Source organism: Erinaceus europaeus, chromosome 8 (assembly GCF_950295315.1).
Source record: "Erinaceus europaeus chromosome 8, mEriEur2.1, whole genome shotgun sequence".
Lineage (NCBI taxonomy): Eukaryota > Metazoa > Chordata > Mammalia > Eulipotyphla > Erinaceidae > Erinaceus > Erinaceus europaeus.
The window spans coordinates 19,662,227-19,679,603 of NC_080169.1; the positions used below are offsets into that span (position 1 = coordinate 19,662,227).

The 17,377-nt window shown below is 39.4% G+C and overlaps 1 protein-coding gene across 1 annotated transcript in view; it reads left to right on the plus strand.

The window, feature by feature from the left end:
* The window catches only part of VPS13B (vacuolar protein sorting 13 homolog B), a 634,327-nt gene that overhangs the window by 154,112 nt on the left and 462,838 nt on the right, over positions 1 to 17,377 (plus strand). The window contains exons 17-18 of the mRNA XM_060195774.1: positions 7,530 to 7,664; positions 8,487 to 8,660. Of these exons, the coding sequence (XP_060051757.1) occupies positions 7,530 to 7,664; positions 8,487 to 8,660 (309 nt within the window). The remainder of the gene's footprint in view (positions 1 to 7,529; positions 7,665 to 8,486; positions 8,661 to 17,377) is intronic.

Sequence of the window (17,377 nt, forward strand, 5' to 3'; positions counted from 1 at the left end):
TAACGTGTACATTCACTGCTATAACTTACTGCTAACTTGAAGAAAACATGTTAAGTGAGATATGCCAGAAGAAGAATATCTAGTAGAGGACTAGATGGAATTCCATCTATGACTAGTAGAGTCATAGATGGAATTTAAACAAAGGAGGGCAAAAAAACAGGGTTGAACTGAAACTATCTTTCACAGTAGATCTAAAAACTTTAAAGGAGAAGGTGCAAAGGGATTGAAAGGTGTTGGAGTCCCAATATGTTACAATTGAAGTAGTTATCCTTGGTTGGGTTGTAGTGTACAGACACCTATCTTGGAGAGACATGAAACTGTACACATGTGGCAGTGACTATAAATGTCTTATAAATCATTTTTCCCACATTAAAATTAATTTAAAAATTTCCCCGACTTTAAATATTTCACTGACTTGTAGATCCTTGTATACACTTTTTTTTAACCTCTTCAGTTCTTTTGTGTGTATATACCTAAAAAAGTAATTGCGTCAAATGGCATCTATATTTCAATTTTTGAGAAACTGCTAATTATTTTTCACAACAGCTGAACTGTTTTCCATTCCTACCTGCATCGAGTGGGAGTTTCAGGTTTTGCACACCCTTGCCAATATTTGCTAGCTGTCTTTCATTTTTCATTATTGCTGTCCTAGTTGATGTGAACTTGTATCTTATTTCTCTTTCGTGTTTGTCGATACTTTTACAATTTAACTTTTTGTCTTTTTTTTTGGTTTTAATTTCATCTTGACTATTGCATATGTTTGAAGTGTCATCATACTTTGGAGGCATACTTATATCATATTTTTATCAGTGATTTATAAAATTATAAGACAGTGGAGTATTATTCCATCTACTCTCACGCCCAGTGTGCTCCAGCTACACTCTCCCCCCACCCCAACAGTAACCACTATAGTTCTTCCAATGTCATAGATATGGTTTGACTATACATATCTTTTTTTTTTTTAACAAGTTAATGCTTCAATTCTTTATATTCAAGACATGAATGAAATCTCATAATTGTCCTTTACTTCCTTATTTACTTCACTAAGCATGATCACTGCCAGTTCATCCATTCAGTCCCCTAGGACACATTATAGGCCTTTTTAAAAAACTGCTAAACAGTACTCCATTGAGTATATGTCCCATGATTTTTTTTTTTAATAAGACTCTTATTAGTGATTTGTATTCCATTTTTAAAGGCTTCCCCTTCGTATTTTCCTCTCATAGCATCCAGTATATTATGATGTCACCCTCTCCCCCCTATATTTTATACCTTTAATCAGGAAAATGAAAAAACTCACAGCAGGGAAGCATGTAGGCTATTTGGGCAAAGCTGTTTGACCCATGTGGAAGTTGATACCCATTTTTATTCACTTCTAAGATCCCGTCTTCACTTCCTTTTAAAGTCATACCTACAATTCTTACTCCATGTGTCCTCCTTTTTTCTTCTTCCTTTTCAGATAAGGGAAACTGTGCTTGACTACTCAGGTGTTCTCTAAATTCTGTTCTCTCAATGATGCAGCAAAAACAAAAGTTCAGGTACTAGTAGAACTAGGGTTCAGACCCCTCTGGTCATCTTACCTTTATATTTCCTTTTCTGAGACTGTGAACTAAAATTCTTTCTAGGGTGCAGATGGAAGGAATTTTGTCTTCTGTAATTGCTTTTCTGCTGAACATGGATATTGGCTGGTAATACATCTGTCCTGCTACATCATGTTTATATTTAGTCTTTCAATTTTGACTTTCGGTGATTGTATTTAGACCACTTGCATTTACATTTATTGTGATTATTTAAATTTAGTCCTTATGTCTGCTGTTTTATTTTTTGATTTCAATTTGATTGGTGTTTCATTTTCATATTACTTTGTTATGTGTTTCTATTGGTTACTTGAACATTATGTCTTCAGTTTGAATATGTGTAATTTTTGAGTGTGTCTTATGTAATTTTTCATTATTTGCTTCGTCTACATTTTATATATTGGATTGTCAGAAAGATTATAGTTTATTTTTGCGACAGTTGGCTTTCTCATATTTGGAAGTACTAAAGTCATTCACATCTGTGTTTTTGCTATGTCACTTGACGGGTGTCATTTAAAAAAATAAATGATTTTTGGGCTGTGGCACACCGGGTTAAGCACACATAGTACAAGTGTACATAGTACACACATAGTACAAAGTGGAAGGATCCACACAAGGATCCCAGTTCAAGCCTCTGGCTCCTCACCTGTAGGGGCTCACTTCATAAGCAGTGAAGCAGGTCTGCAGGTATCTTTTTCTCTTTCTGTCTCCCTCTCCCCTCTCAATTTCTCTTTGTCCTAGCCAGTAAAATGGAGGGGGTGAAAAAAAAAAGGCTGCCAGGAGCAGTGGATTTGTAATGCAGGCATAGAACCCTAGTGATAATCCTGGAGGGGGAAGAAATAATATATATATATATAGAGAGAGAGAGAGAGAGGGGGGGGGGAAGGTTTGGTTGAGTTTTAAATATTTTATCACAAATTGAGGATGAAAGACCAAACTATCCATTTCCCCCATATTTTACTGTTTTACTTCTATAATGGGAAGAACACATGTCAATTATATGAAAAGTTGTGTAAAGTTTATGATAACAATGCTTTGAAAAATATAGAAAGAATACATTGACTTTTTTTGACAACTCAATATATAACCTATTACTGTCAATTCATATTGTGATTTTTCCAGTTTCAATGATAGGTAGAAACCATACTATATACATTTATGCTTCTATATTGTTTTCTATTTATTTTTGTGACTGTCTTAAATATTGAGCACCCTAGAAGATTTTTTTCCTTGATAGCTTTTAAAAGAAAAGATTTGTTTGTTTAAAGACAACTCTAGAGAAAGAACCAGAGCATCCCTGAGCATATGAACGGTTGGGGTTTGGATTCAGGACCTTACCTATGTAAGTTCTGTGCTTTACCACTGAGCTACCTCTCAGTCTCTCTTGATTACTTTTATTACACAAATATACATGAAATTTGCCTTTTTTCCCCCCAGCCTTAACTGTTTTATGTATGTAATTTAGAGGCACTAAAAATATTTACAATATTATGTTTTACAGAAGTTATTTTTATTATCACATAAAATATATTTTTTAAATCTTTTAAAAAATTTTACGAGAGAGAGAGAGAGAGAGAGAGAGAGAGAGGGTGGGGGGAAGACATAGAAAGACTTGAGCACTGTTCAGTTCTGGTTTATGCTGGTGTTAGAATTTGAACTTGGGAGCATGGAGCCTCAGGCATGAAAGTCTCTCGCATAACCATTATTCTGTCTCCCCAACCCAGATTTTAACTGAACCCTGTTTTTGCTTATTGTGCTCTTTATATTTCTCATATTTCTAGTTCCATATTTTTTATTTTTACCTTATCTTTCTGTTTGAAGACATTAGGACAGATCTGTTGGCTACTGATTGTCTTAGTTTTCTTTCATCTGTGAATGCCTGGGTTCTCCTTTAATCTTGAAGTATATCTTTAGCAACTGAAAAAGTATTTTCTTATGATTGACTGATTATTGCAATTTTTAATGGAAAAAATCTGTCCTTTGAATGATTTTTCCTCTGTGACTAATGTGTCAGTTTTGTTCCTTTTTAGATTTTTTTCTTTTTAACTTTTCAGAAATTTATGCTTTTGTTTTGGGGGTATACTATTTGGGATTAACTCAGCTTCTTAATTTTTCACCTTTATGTCTTTTGCAAAGTTTGACACATTTGTAACATATGTGGTCAACCAGGTGTGCCACTGCCTGACCCCTAAATTTGATATATTGGGAAGATAGTTTCTTCAAGTTCATTTACCAACTCACTTGTCTCTTCTCCTTTGGGGAACTGACAGTATGAATGTTAGATCTTTGGTTAAAATCCCACCCCTACATTCTGTTCATTTTTCCCCATTTTAGCTACAGTCTAAAGAGTAATTTCTGTTTTATCATCCAATTTAGAGTTTCTTTCTCTTGTCTTCATTTGTGCTGTTGAACCCATCTGCTGAGTTATTTATTTATATATATATATTATATTTAATTTTATTTTTATTTTACATTTGTGTAATTCTAATTTGATTTTCACCTTTTTCTCTACCAACTTCTCCCTCCAACTTTGTCTTCCCTTTAGTTCTCTTCTATTATTTTCTTCCTCTTCATCTTATATAAGCTTGTATTTATTTGCTGAATGTTTTACAAGGGTTCTTTATAGTTGCTCATTGACATATCTTTATGATGTTTAAATCTGTAATGTATTTCTCACATCTCATTTCATGGCATGCTCTATTTTTTTTCATTTAATTTATACCATTATATGACATTTTCACTGGAAGCTTTCATATATGGATATTTTTCCTTTGACTCTGTTACTAATAACTACATTAAAATATACCTACTTAAGATTGTGAAAAAATGGAGGCCAGGTGGTGGCGCACCTGGTTGAGTGCACATGTTACAATGCGCAAGGACCCAGGTTCAAGCCCCTGGTCTCCACCTGCAAGGGGAAAGCTTTACGGGGGTGAAGCAGGGCTGCAGGTGTCTCTCTGTCTCTCTCCCTCTCTATCACCCCTTCACTCTCAATTTCTGGCTGTCTCTGCACGATAAAAAATAAAGGTGATAAAACAATTTTAAAATTAAAAAAAATTGTGAAAAATGCCAAATGTAGAATTCTAGCGTGATTTGAAAACATAAGGAAGAAGTCTCTAATGGGTTGAGCTATCTCCTTGGTCTTCATATTCTGTGTTGTTAATTAGTTGTGATCTTGTTTTTGTTACTGTTACAATTATGAACAAGATACCAGGTAGCATATGACCTCTGAATAAACGGTGTCCATGCTGACTCTCTCCTTGCTGTTCTGGTAGTGACATTGTGACTGTTGAATGTAAAATATTTTCCCCAGTTCCTTCTTTTATTTAACTCCTTTGAATAGCTTAAGTGATGCTTTCTTTATACTCCCCAGTTCTTCCCTTCCTTATGTTTTCAGATCACTTTAGACTTATGCATTGGGCATTTCTCATAATTTTAAATAGGTATATTATCATGTAGTTCTTAGTATAATGTTCAATAGTTTATTTCCCACTAGATTTCTCTCTCTCTCTCTCTCTCTCTCTATATATATATATATATATTATTGGGACAGAGATTGACAGAGAGAAATTGAGAGAGGGGAGATAGTGAGGAAGAGAAACAGAGAGACATCTGCAGCCCCGATTCACCACTCATGAAGGTAGGGACCAGGGGCTTGAACCTGGGTCCTTGTGCACTGGAGTGTGTGCACTTAACCTGGTGTGCCACTGCCTGGCTCCAGATTATAGATTTCATGAGAAAAATGCCTGAATTTGTCCTTTTAACCCTAAACCCTCAGACTATGCTTCATAAATGGCAGAATATATTCAGTAGATACTGAGTAAATGAATTGAGGCCATGGAAACAAAGTTAGTCGATGCATGAAGGACCATGACTACATGCCCATAGTAGTAGTGGTAGCCTTTGTCAGGATGACTGTCCTCTAAGAAACAATTCAAAGTTCATGCTCTGGTTTTGTTATGGATAGCCAGTAATTGAAGTAACAAAATTAAATCTTATTTGCATGTGGTCAGAGTTCTGAGAGTAAAAGAGTAGCCTAGTCAACCTTGATGTTTCATAGTGATTGAATAATCAGCCTGGTAGTTTCACCTTGTGGTAGAGTTAAGAGTGTCGTAATAATAGATTACAAATCTCAATAAGGGAAAAAAAAATCCTCTCCTATGTATAGTGTGTGAATGTTGTATTTTCTTTTTGTCTGCTTTTTACCAATTCCATCTAACACAATTTAGATAATTTTGACAATTTGAGATAATTTTGCTTTTTTATGTATATTTTATTGATTTATTATAGAGACAGCCAGAAATTGAGAGGGAAAGAGGTGATAGAGAGGGAGAGAGACAGAGAGAGACCTGCAGCCCTGCTTCACCACTCGTGAAGCCTCCTCACCTGCAGGTGGGGACCAGGGACTTGAATCCGGGTCCTTGCGCACTGTAATGTATGTGCTTAACCAGGTCTGCTACTGCCTGGCCCCAATTTTGCTTTTTATAATGACCTTTTTTCCCTACTTTGTTAGCTAATCATTTAGTATATGATTATTGATCCCAGTTGATTTTTTTCTTTTAAAATGTTTCCCTCTTTGATTAGTAATAAAGTGTTTCAAATAGTCTTTATGTTGTCATTAATGTTTACCTGGTGATGTGCCAGCTTTTCTGTATATGTGACCTCAGTTCAAGCCCAGGCCTCCTTGGCATTGCAGCAAGCTTTAGTGCAGTGTATTCTCTGTCCATTTGTATCAGTGAAAACACACACACACACACACACACACACACACACACACACACACACACACACACACATCTCTTGTCTCTGTCTTTCTTTCTCTCTTTTTAAATTTTTTTTATATTTATTTGTTTCCCCTTTTGTTGCCCTTGTTTTCCATTGTTGTTGTAGTTATTGTTGTTATTGATGTCGTCATTCTTAGCTAGGACAGAGAGAAATGGAGAGAGGAGGGGAAGACAGAGAAGAGGAGAGAAAGATAGACACCTGCAGACCTGCTTCACCACCTGTGAAGCGACTCCCCTGCAGGTGGGGAGCCGGGATCCTTAATGCTGGTCCTGGTGCTTTGTACCACGTGTGCTCAACCTGCTGCGCTACCACCGGACTCCCTCTTTCTCTCTTAAAAAGTTGCTGTCAGATTTGTGAAGCTCTGCTAACAAAACAAAGCAAAAACAAACAAACAGAACCATCCAATTGTTTGTGAGCTTTTTCTCTGGAATCTGTGGCTGAACTGATAGGGAGCTGACATGTGCTTAAAGAGCATCATCTCTAAAACATCTTGTCACATGTCAGTTCTTCCATCAGAATCCCATATTAATTTTCTCCTTTTTGAAATTTCCTTAACATCTAATTTGCACTATTCTCTTCTGAGATCTTATGTCTCTTATTAAATAGCATGTAGAAGAGACATTAATATCTACCCTTTTAGTTAATTGATATTCCAGTTATCTATTTACGGACTACCAGTTTTGTCTTATAAGCTATTGTATTTTATTTCATGAACTTTGAGCTATTTTGCTTCTTCTTAACTATGTGACCAAAATATTTTTAGTATCTGTTTATTCAGAATGTTTCCTGTTTAAATTACATGTCTCTGTCTAAATAAAATTCAATTTATAGGTTAAATTAGTCTCGTAAATGAAAATCCCTGTGTTTTAAGTCAACATGATTTTTGAATCTTTTTTTTTAAATAAAATTTGATTAAAATATTTACTTTTGATTCTAGAGCTCTAGTAATCAAGAATTGACTAAGTCTAGTTATGAGAGTTTAGCCCACTCATTTTAAAATTGCATCCTTTCACCTCCTAAACACTACACTGTGAACCCTAACACAAATACTGTAAGAACATCTGAGGCAGATAATTAAAGTATAATTAAGTTTAAATGTCTTGGTGAAGGAATATAAAAATTATTTAAATTCAATCAGCTAGTACATTTGCAGTTTTCTTTTATTAGGTGTGAAATCTAAGAATCCCCTGCCAACTCTTGAGGGCTCAATCCAGAATGTTGAATTGAAGTACTGCTGCACATCATTGGTCAAATGTGCCTCTGGGACCATGGGATCAATAAAAATTTGTGCCAAAGCCCCAGGTATGTGCAGCTGGACCGTGTAAAACTTTATTGCCTGTATAGGAGAATTGGCCTTGCGTTTTACAAGAAGCGTTACTGAAACAAGAATTTACTCATTGTTCCTATGAATCAGAGGTTTTCATTTTTAAAATTTTCACTTAAATTGTTTTAAAATTGTGCCAGGACAATACCTCTTGACTTTAATACATTAATATTTATTTTAGGAAAGAAACCTTGCATAGTTTGAATATGATTTGTTTATTTAAGAGAGAGAGACAGAGTGTGTGTGTGTGAGAAACAGAACCAGGAACCAGAGCATCGCTCTGACTTATGCGAGGCTGAAGATCAAATCGAAAATATAATTCCTGTGTTCTACCACTTGTGCCTTCTCCCTGGCTGCATGGAGTTTTACGAATGAATATGAGGAAGGAAAGTTAAAGTTTATTATTATTTGGGAGGGGGTGTTAAAAGGTGTAGATATTATGATACATTTTAAATGATTACTGTTAGAATCAAACAGATAATTAAGATGTTTTCCCATTTAAAGTGATAATTGATTTAATCTTCCTATTAATTCTTTATTCCATAATATTTTACTTAAGTTACAAGTTTTCCTGAATGTATTCTCTATAAGCCAAATAATACCTATTTAAAGGTTAGTGATTTTTACTTTTATCATAACATACTACTATTATACTTTTGAAATAAACAAATGTTTATATAAAATATCAAATGTAATTAAAATATTAGATTATGATCCTAGTATACTTTTAAATTTTAAGTATTTCAAAGTACTCCTATATTGTACTAATAACATTTAAAAATATATATACTTCTATTTAGGTGACAGTGGAAAAGACAAATTGATTCCATTGCTCCAGGGTCCTTCTGATACTAAAGACCTTCATAGTAGCAAGTGGCTCAATGAAAGTAGAAAGCCTGAATCTCTTTTAGCTCCTGATTTAATAGCCTTTACAGTCCAAGTTCCACAACATATGGACTATTGTCACAATTCTGGTAAGTACAAAATTCACTTATTTTGCAGTTTGTTATTGAAATAATGACATTTTAAGTTAATAGTTTTAAAAGTTTTGTGTTCACTGAGATTCACTGAATTTATGTCCTTTGAAAATTCAAATGAAGTAACTGTCATTTTTCATGATTGATATTGTTTACAAATGATTTTATCTGAGAAATAATTGAGTGGTATGTATATTAACCCAATTGACTTTTCAGACAAAACACATCATGTGGTTAATAAAAATTTGTTTATATTTAAAGTATTAATTTATTTTATATATTAATTAAAGACAGAGGGAGAGAAAAAGAACCAGATATCATCTAGTGCATGTACTGCTGGGGCTTGAACTTGAGACTATGCTTTTATACACTGCGCAGCATTCTGGACCACCATGATCTGTAAAAAAATGTAGTGTAACAGGCCCTAGTCTTCCCAGCTTTCTAGTCCCTTTTGGGGGAAGGCAGGACCCCTCCAGGTTCACGTCTGCCTCCATCTGCATGTTGTGGCCTTTGCTGTCAGGGAGGGAGGAAGCTGGGGTAGGATGTGCAGACACTCTGAGCTTCTGGGCCTGACCTTGGCCTTCTCTTGGCTGCACCCCCTAATTTGCCCCAAAGTCCAGCTGGAGGTCTCTTTTGTTTCTTGATGATGGGGGGGGGGTGTCTTCCCAGTATGGGACTACTTGGACCCCAGAGTCCCATAGCATCCTCTCTCAGCAGTTTGAGCAGAATGAGAGGAGGCTGTGGGGAGGGCAGAGTGGCCATATGTGCACCTGGATGATAGCAGAGCCTCCTGCAGCCACAGGGTCCCCAGGGCCCTCTGTGCTGGCCCTGCTCTAATGTCAGCCTGGGACACCCCACCTTGGCCACCAGCTGGCTCTGTCCTGGGGGGGGGGGGGTGGGAGCTTCCCATCAGTCTTCTCCCTACGGGTGGGGGAGGGGCACAGCTGTCTCTGCTACCCCCCACCCCCTGGGCACTGGATGCCCAGGCCAGCGTGTCTGTGGAAGGACCAGGGTGACCACAGGCAGGGGTGACTTCGTGGAGGGAGCCCAGCCCACTGTTCAGCAGGATTAGGGTGTGTTGTCCAAGGTCCCATCCAGCCCTCATGGACTGTGCTCTCAGACCAGTGAAGTGCAGGGCCGGAGGGAGGAGAGAGTGTGATACAGCGTCTCTTCACCATCTGCAGTGCCAGGGCTCAAACCCAGCGCCTCAGGCATGAGCAACATTGCAAGTAGGCTTCCACACCCAATCTCTCATTATTTCGGAGAGAAAAGAAGAGAAGGAGAGACAGAGAAAGGAGAGATATCACAATATCATTCATGGAGTTTCCCCAGTACCACACACAGCGCTCCCATGTGGGGCCTGGGCTAGAACCCAAGACCTCACTTACAAGAAGGTATGCATGCTCCTAGGTGAGTTCCATCTGGAGAAGATTCAGGAGTGTAGGGGCTGGATTGTGAAGGGTAGAGCCCAGCTGCCTGACTTGCTCTGAGCTCTGGGGGGTCCCCTGGCCCCTGCCCATGGGAAGCAGGGAACCATTGGGGACCCTTCATAAATATGCATATCTGCCCCCCCCACCCAGTCTTCTGAATGGGGAGCTGCTGTGGGCAGGGCCTCAGGATTTAAAAATTTTAAAAATGTAGTTAATTATGTAAAAAGGCAGGTCTGCATTTTGTCATGGAGATGAGACAGATTAAAAGCTTTCTGTACTTCTGGAAGCCTATGGGGGTGGGGCCTCTGCAGCAGGTGCCGGCTAGGTGAGCAGGAGGCCCCCCTTCCCAGGCAGCTCCAGGAGTAACCAGACCCATGGGAAGAAACCAGGCCAGGAAAGTGGCCCCCACCCAGTGGGCCCCAGCCACACTTCCCAGAGGCACGAAGTGCAGACCGCCCCACTGACGTCCCTATGCTGGCTGCCTCCACTCCACTCTGGGCCAAAGCTGGGAAGGCTGCAGGAACTCCACAGAGTCAGCCTGGGGGACGCAGGTCAGCGGTCACAGGGGGGACATCCCCCACACCCGCCTGGATACTGGCCTTGCACTTGTGCCACTCTAAGGGGAGGAGGGGGCAGCTCATGGGGACCACTCCCCAGCTCCCCCCTTGGGGTCTAGACTGACTCTGAGGAATCACAAACAGTTATGATTCAGGGAGAAGAGAAAAAAAATGTAGTGTAACAAATTTAAAATATTAGAAAAAGAAAACACATTTTTTCTTTTTTTGCCATAATAACACTTCGTGAACCCACAGTTAATCATATTAAAGTTAGCTATTTGGACATTCTGCCTTTCTTTGAGAAAGGAGAAGATTTGCATGGTGGAATGAAGAAAAAAACCTCAGGTGCTAACATCTTTGTAGGAACATCCAGTAAAGCTCACAGACTACCATGTACAAGGACCCGGGTTCAAGCTCCATCTCCTCACCTGCAGAAGGGACTCTTCACAAGTGGTGAAGCAGGTGTGCAGGAATCTTATCATTCTTTCCCATTCTCTATCTCCTCCTCCCCTCTCAATTTCTTTCTGTCCTCTCTAATAAAAATTAGAAAGGAAAAAAAAGAAGGAAGAAATGGCTGCTGGAAGCAGTGGATTTGTAGTGCCTATGCTGAGCCCCAGTGATAACCCTGATGCCAGAAAAAAACAAAAGTTTTGTGTGTGTGTATGAGAGAGAGAGAGAGAGAGAAAGGGAAAGAGAAGAGAGGGAAGGGGAGGGAGGGAAAGGGAGAAAGAAATCAGTAGACTGCTTGGTCATATGTGGTGCTGGGTATTGAATATAAGTTCCTGTGCATGAAAAACATATCCTCTATTACTGCATAAAAAGTCTTATACAGCATGTATGTGAATAGGTATTGAATAAAATTTATTAAAATGTATAGGAGGTGGGCCAGAGGGATTAGTGGTTTAAAGCATGGCATGCTTCTGACAATGCCTACTCATTTATTGGGATTTATTCTTTGCAAGAGAGACAGAGACCAGAGCACTAGAGAGTGCAGGGGAGGGGGCAGTAGATCATTCCTCATTGTGGGCAGTGCCAGGAATTGAACTTGGGCGACCTGATGCCTTAGACTTGTGAGCTTTATCACTGACCTGTTTCACATGCATTTAATGCCTGTTGATCCATAGTCCTGAGATAATCTGTTGGGTAAACTCTACTACATCATAATCCATATAGTAGTGTTTGGTTGATTTTGTCCTCAACTTTTTAGATCATTAAAACGTTCCTTAAATGACTACGCCAACTGGTTAGAATTTTCATACTTGAGGTTACATTGGCTTATTAAGTTTTGTTTTAGGGGTACAGTTTCATACTCCTTCCTAATGTATTTTATCACACATGCCCACCACCAAATTACCAGTATTTCCCAAATGTATTCTAGCTGGACAGGCACTTCTTGTATTTTATTTTCCCATACTTATAGAATGAACTCAGGTTAATTTAAATAATGTTGTTGTTGTGGTCCGGTGTGGGGCTGCACCGCGGAGAAGAGATAGGAAGTCCAGAACAAGTGGGGTACACAAATCTTTATTATAGGATGGGGGGGGTTGGTGGCTCAGGCCACGTGGAGTCAGCCGACAATGGCCGTCCCCACTACCTGACCAAGGGGCGAGAGAAGGGAGAGAGATCTGAGAGAGAGCCGAAGGAACCTAGAGAGAGAGAGAGAGAGAGAGAGAAGGAGCCGAGGGGCCAGAGGGGGGGGGGTGAAGGGGCTTTTATTGGGCGACAACCAGGGGTGACGTGTGGGGCCAGGATTGGTTGAAGGGGGCATTGCTAGGATTTCGAGGTGCGTGGTAAAACCTGGGGGCGGAGACTGCATCAGAATAATTCCTCAGCGTCATCATAATACTGTGATTTTTTTTTTTTTTTTTGGCTCCAGGGTTATTGCTGGGATTCAGTGCCTGCACCATGAATCCACTGTTCCTGGAGGCCATTCCCCCCCCCCCCCCTTTGTTGCCCTTGTAGCCTTGTTGTGGTTGTTGATGTCGTTCATTGTTGGATAGGACAGAGAGAAATGGAGAGAAGAGGGGAAGACAGAGGTGGGGAGAGAAAGATAGACACCTGCAGACCTGCTTCACCCCCTTTGAAGTGACTCCCCTGCAGGTGAGGAGCTGGGGGCTTGAACTGGGATCCTTACACAAGTCCTTGCGCTTTGCGCCATGTGCGCTTAACCCACTGCGCTACCACTGAACCCCCAATACTGTGATTTTTATCATAACAAAGTTCACATTCTTTATAACAGTTGTATTTCTAGAGTCATAAAATATATATTGCATTTCTGGTTTTATAGATCTAAACTTAATTATAAAAATTTTACCATTGCTATGTTTATGGTAAATTAAAATTTTTTTCCTTCTGGTTGAGGAAATTCACTTTATCTTCAGCAGATATGTAACATATGTTTATAAATATTTTATATTTTGTGTTTTGAAGATAAAACTCTAAAGGACAATGCATTTCTACTTAAACTCCACTCATATCTTACTTTAGGCATTTTTTTTTTAATTTAAATTTTCTGTTTACCCGCTGTCGGGCAATGGTGCACCTGCTTAAGCTCACATAGTACTAAGTGCAGGAACCCATGTAAGGACCTGTGCCCACCTGCAAGGGGATGCTTCACAAGTTGTAGAGTAGGTCTCCAGGTGTCTGTCTTTGTCTTTCCCCCTCCTCTATCAATTTCCCTGTCTCTATCCAATTAAATGAAAAGATGACCACCAGGAGCAGTGGATTTGTAGTGTTGGCACCAAGCCCCAGCACAGTGTACTTGTACTGAAGAGTGTGGGCCAGTGCAGCCAAAGGAACCAATAGTAAGAAAAAGTATTTTTCTACAGAGGAAGGGTGGAGCCTAAATGCCACCTCTGGGAGACAACCACCCCATACCTAGTCAAGCCAATGAACAAGTTCAGTTCCTTCTGATGGCTCAATGTTTCTGGGATGTAATCTCATCAGGCATGGAAAGTATTTGCAGATTTTGGCAGTAGATTCAAATTATGGTTTAAAACTAACATTTAGTTTTTGCTCTTCTTTTAGACTTAAGGTTCTTCTGTGATATGATACCCCAGTTAAGAAATATTGAAGCATAAGATACTTGACTATTGTGGAAAGGAGGGGGGGAATTCAACAGTGAGTTTTACTAAAGTAACTTCAGACCCAGGAAACTTGGGGAGGAGGGAGGACAGGCAGGGGAAAAGGGAGACTTATGTAGGAAGACCAGGGGTCAGTCATGTCAGCTACTTGGAGGCAAAAAAAAATTTTTTTTTATCTACCTTTAGTTGCCACCCACATTCATGGCTTTTAGATACTTATGGCATACTGTTTATGATATGGTTATGAGAGATCTTTTGAGTTTCGAAGCCAGTTTTACAATAATATTGATTCAATTTAGATTCTCATAACAATATTTAAATTACATGTGTATGTGTATAAATCGTATGCACTGACTGATCATATAGATCAGTCTGGGGGTAGAGAAATTTTTTCTGTCACAAATCATTTAGGTATTTGTAATATTTTTCACAGGTCATACAAAATTATCAACTTAAAAATGAAAAATGCTCCTATATTTATTGAATTTCAAGTCCCTCCTGCAGTTGCTTTGGCCAGGCCTGACCAAATGATTGTGGTTCCCTACCTGTTATTTATTTTATTTTATTTTTTAATTATTTCCGTTTGTTGCCCTTGTTGTTTTATTGCTGTAGTTATTATTATTGTTGTTAATGATGTTGTCATTGTTGGATAGGACAGAGAGAATTGGAGAGAGGAGGGGAAGAAAGAGAAGTAGAGAGAAAGAGAGACACTTGCAGACCTGCTTCACCACCTGTGAAGTGACTCCCCTGCAGTTTTGTGAGCTGGGGGCTCAAACCGGGATCCTTATGCTGGTCCTTGGGCTTTGCACCACAAGAGCTTAACCCCCTGCCCTACCACCCGACTCCCACCTACCTCTGTTATTAATAAATAGTAAATAATTTAAAATGAAATAATTTCCTAGCCCTTCCAGCAAGTACTATCCTGGTAATCTTACTTTTTTCTTTTTCTTTTTTTAACAAAGGATTTATTTTTTATTTTTTAAATGTTACTTAAGTTTTTAAAATTTTATTTATGTAAAGGAATCACGAACAGAACCATAGGATAGGAGGGGTACAACTCCACACAGTTCCCACCACCAAAACTCCATATCCCATCCCTTCCCCTGATAGCTTTCCTATTCTTTAACCCTCTGGGAGTATGGACCCAAGGTCATTGTGAGATGCAGAAGGTGGAAGGTCTGGCTTTTGTAATCACTTCCCTGCTGAGCATCGGCATTGACAGGTCAATCCATACTCCCAGCCTACCTCTTTCTTTCCCTAGTGGGGTGGGGTTCTGGGGAATCGGAGCTCCAGGACACATAGGTGGGGTTGTCTGTCCAGGGAAGTCTGGTTGGCATCATGCCAGCATCTGGAACCTGGTGGCTGAAGAGAGTTAACATATAAAGCCAAACAAATTGTTGACTAATCATGAACCTAAAGGCTAGAATAGTGCAAATGGGGGGGAGTGGTTTTCCATTTTGTAGATAGCTAGTGGTAATATTTTAGTTATATTCAAAAAGCCTGTGGCTATACTGGTCCCCCCCCCCCCCCCTTGAGCCTGAAATCTGATATGCAGGTGGATCCAAGTTATTGTCTTGGGAGATGATGTCATGGCTGGAAAAAGGACCAGAAAGCTGGATCAGGGAAGAGAGTTGATATTATAGAATGAAGATATGCCATTATTCTAAAATTTTAGAGTGTTCTGATATATGGTATGTTTATGATGATGTGATTGTTTATTAGACCTTTCAGAACTTCTTGCAGGGCAGGCTTAGTGATAGTTGATTCCTTTAATTGTTGCTTGTCAGCGAAGGTTTTTATACCTCCATCTAGTTTGAATGACAGTCTAGCAAGATAGCGTAGTCTTGGTTGAAAGGCTTTCTTACTGAGCACTCGATATAAATCTTTCCATTCTCTTCTGGCCGTTAGTGTTTGTGTGGAGAAATCTGCTGCTAATCTTACGGGTGTTCCTGTGTAGATGACTCTCTTATTTTCGCTTGCAGCATTCAAGATCCTTTCCCTATCCTTATTCCTTTTCATTTCTAAAATGATTTGTCTTGGTGTCTTTAAATCTGGGTTAATTCTGTTTGGGACTCTCTGAGCTTCTTGAACCTTTATGTCTTTTATGTTGTCTAGACTAGAGAAGTTCTCAGCTATTATGTCCTGTAGAATGCTTTCTTCCCCTACCTCTTTTTCCTCCTCTGGCAAGCCAGTATTGCATATATTCTTTTAAAGTCATCCCATAGGTCTCTGTTGTTTTCAATATATCTTAATCTCTTTTTGAGACCTCTTACTTCTTTCTTCATTTTCTCTAATTCATCCTCAGTCTTACTAATTCTGTTTTTTGCCTCATTTATTGTATTCTTGCTCCCCTCTGTTGCTTTCTGTATCTCAGCTATTTTGTAACCCTGTTCAGTTAGTTGTGTTCTTAGCTCAATTATTTCATCTTTCAGCTTTCTAATTACCTCAAGATAGTGTTTTCTTTTGGGGTCTCATTTGTTGTTTCCCCATTTCTAATAATACTTTCAAACTTTTTCCTCACTCCTGTGACTAATGCCTCAGTTAGTGTTTGGATGTTGTCCTCATTCTTATGTACTTATTATACCTTTGGGGGGGTTATCTGGGCTTTTGTTCTGGTTCATTTCTCCAGTGTTTCTTCTTGGCTTAACCACTGTATATGGTGTGTTTTTTGCTTGTTTGTTTGTTTTTGCCTCCAGGGTTATTGCTGGGACTGGCACTACGAATCCACTGCTCCTGGAGGCTATTTCCCCCCTTTTTTTTGTTGCCCTTGTTTGTTGTTGTGCTTGTTGTAATTGTTATTGTTGTCATAGCCGTCATTTTTATTGGATAGGACAGAGAGAAATGGAGAGAGGAGGGGAAGACAGAGGAGGAGAGAAAGATAGACACCTGCAGACCTGCTTCACTGTTTGTGAAGTAACCTCCTGCAGGTGGGGAGCCAGGGGGCTCAAATCTGGATCCTTATGTGGGCCCTTGCACTTTGTGCGCTTAACCCACTGCACTACCACCCGACTCCCAAGTATATGGTGTGTTTTAAGGTCCTTCCCTCAGTATTATTCAATCTCCTAATCAGACTTGCCTGGATTGATTTGTGTCCAAGGAAGGTACTTAAAAGAGTTCACAGTTGTGGAAATTAACAGTTGTTTCAATGTTGTTTCAATCCTTGAGGGTGAAGCACAGTGACTTGTTAAACCCTCTTTTATTCTTTATTTTCGCTGTAGGATATGGGGGCCTGCAGGCTTTTTTTTTTTTTTTTAAACTATGAGTAGGTTATTTTTTAGCTTAACCATTTAATGGTGACCAAAAGATTGCAGGGTGGGGGGAGAGATTACACAGTGATTATGCAAAGAGTTTCCCACTCCCCAAGGGTCCAAAGCCCTAGGTCCAAAACAGATTCTCTGACAGAAGTCAGAGCAAAGAAGGGTAGCAGTCCTTGCCCCTGTGAGTTTCTAAACAAATCCTGTTTGTACTCTTTGGGTTCTGAGGCAATTATTCAACGTGTCTTCAAATTCATTAGCAGAACAATGTGGAAAGGTTGCCACTACACAGCCCCACTTTCAGACCACTGGGAGTGTATGTCTTCTCCTGAGTTGCCTAATCAGTTCTCTGCCCCCAGTGTCAGCACAGGGCCTCCCTGCTGCTTGCTG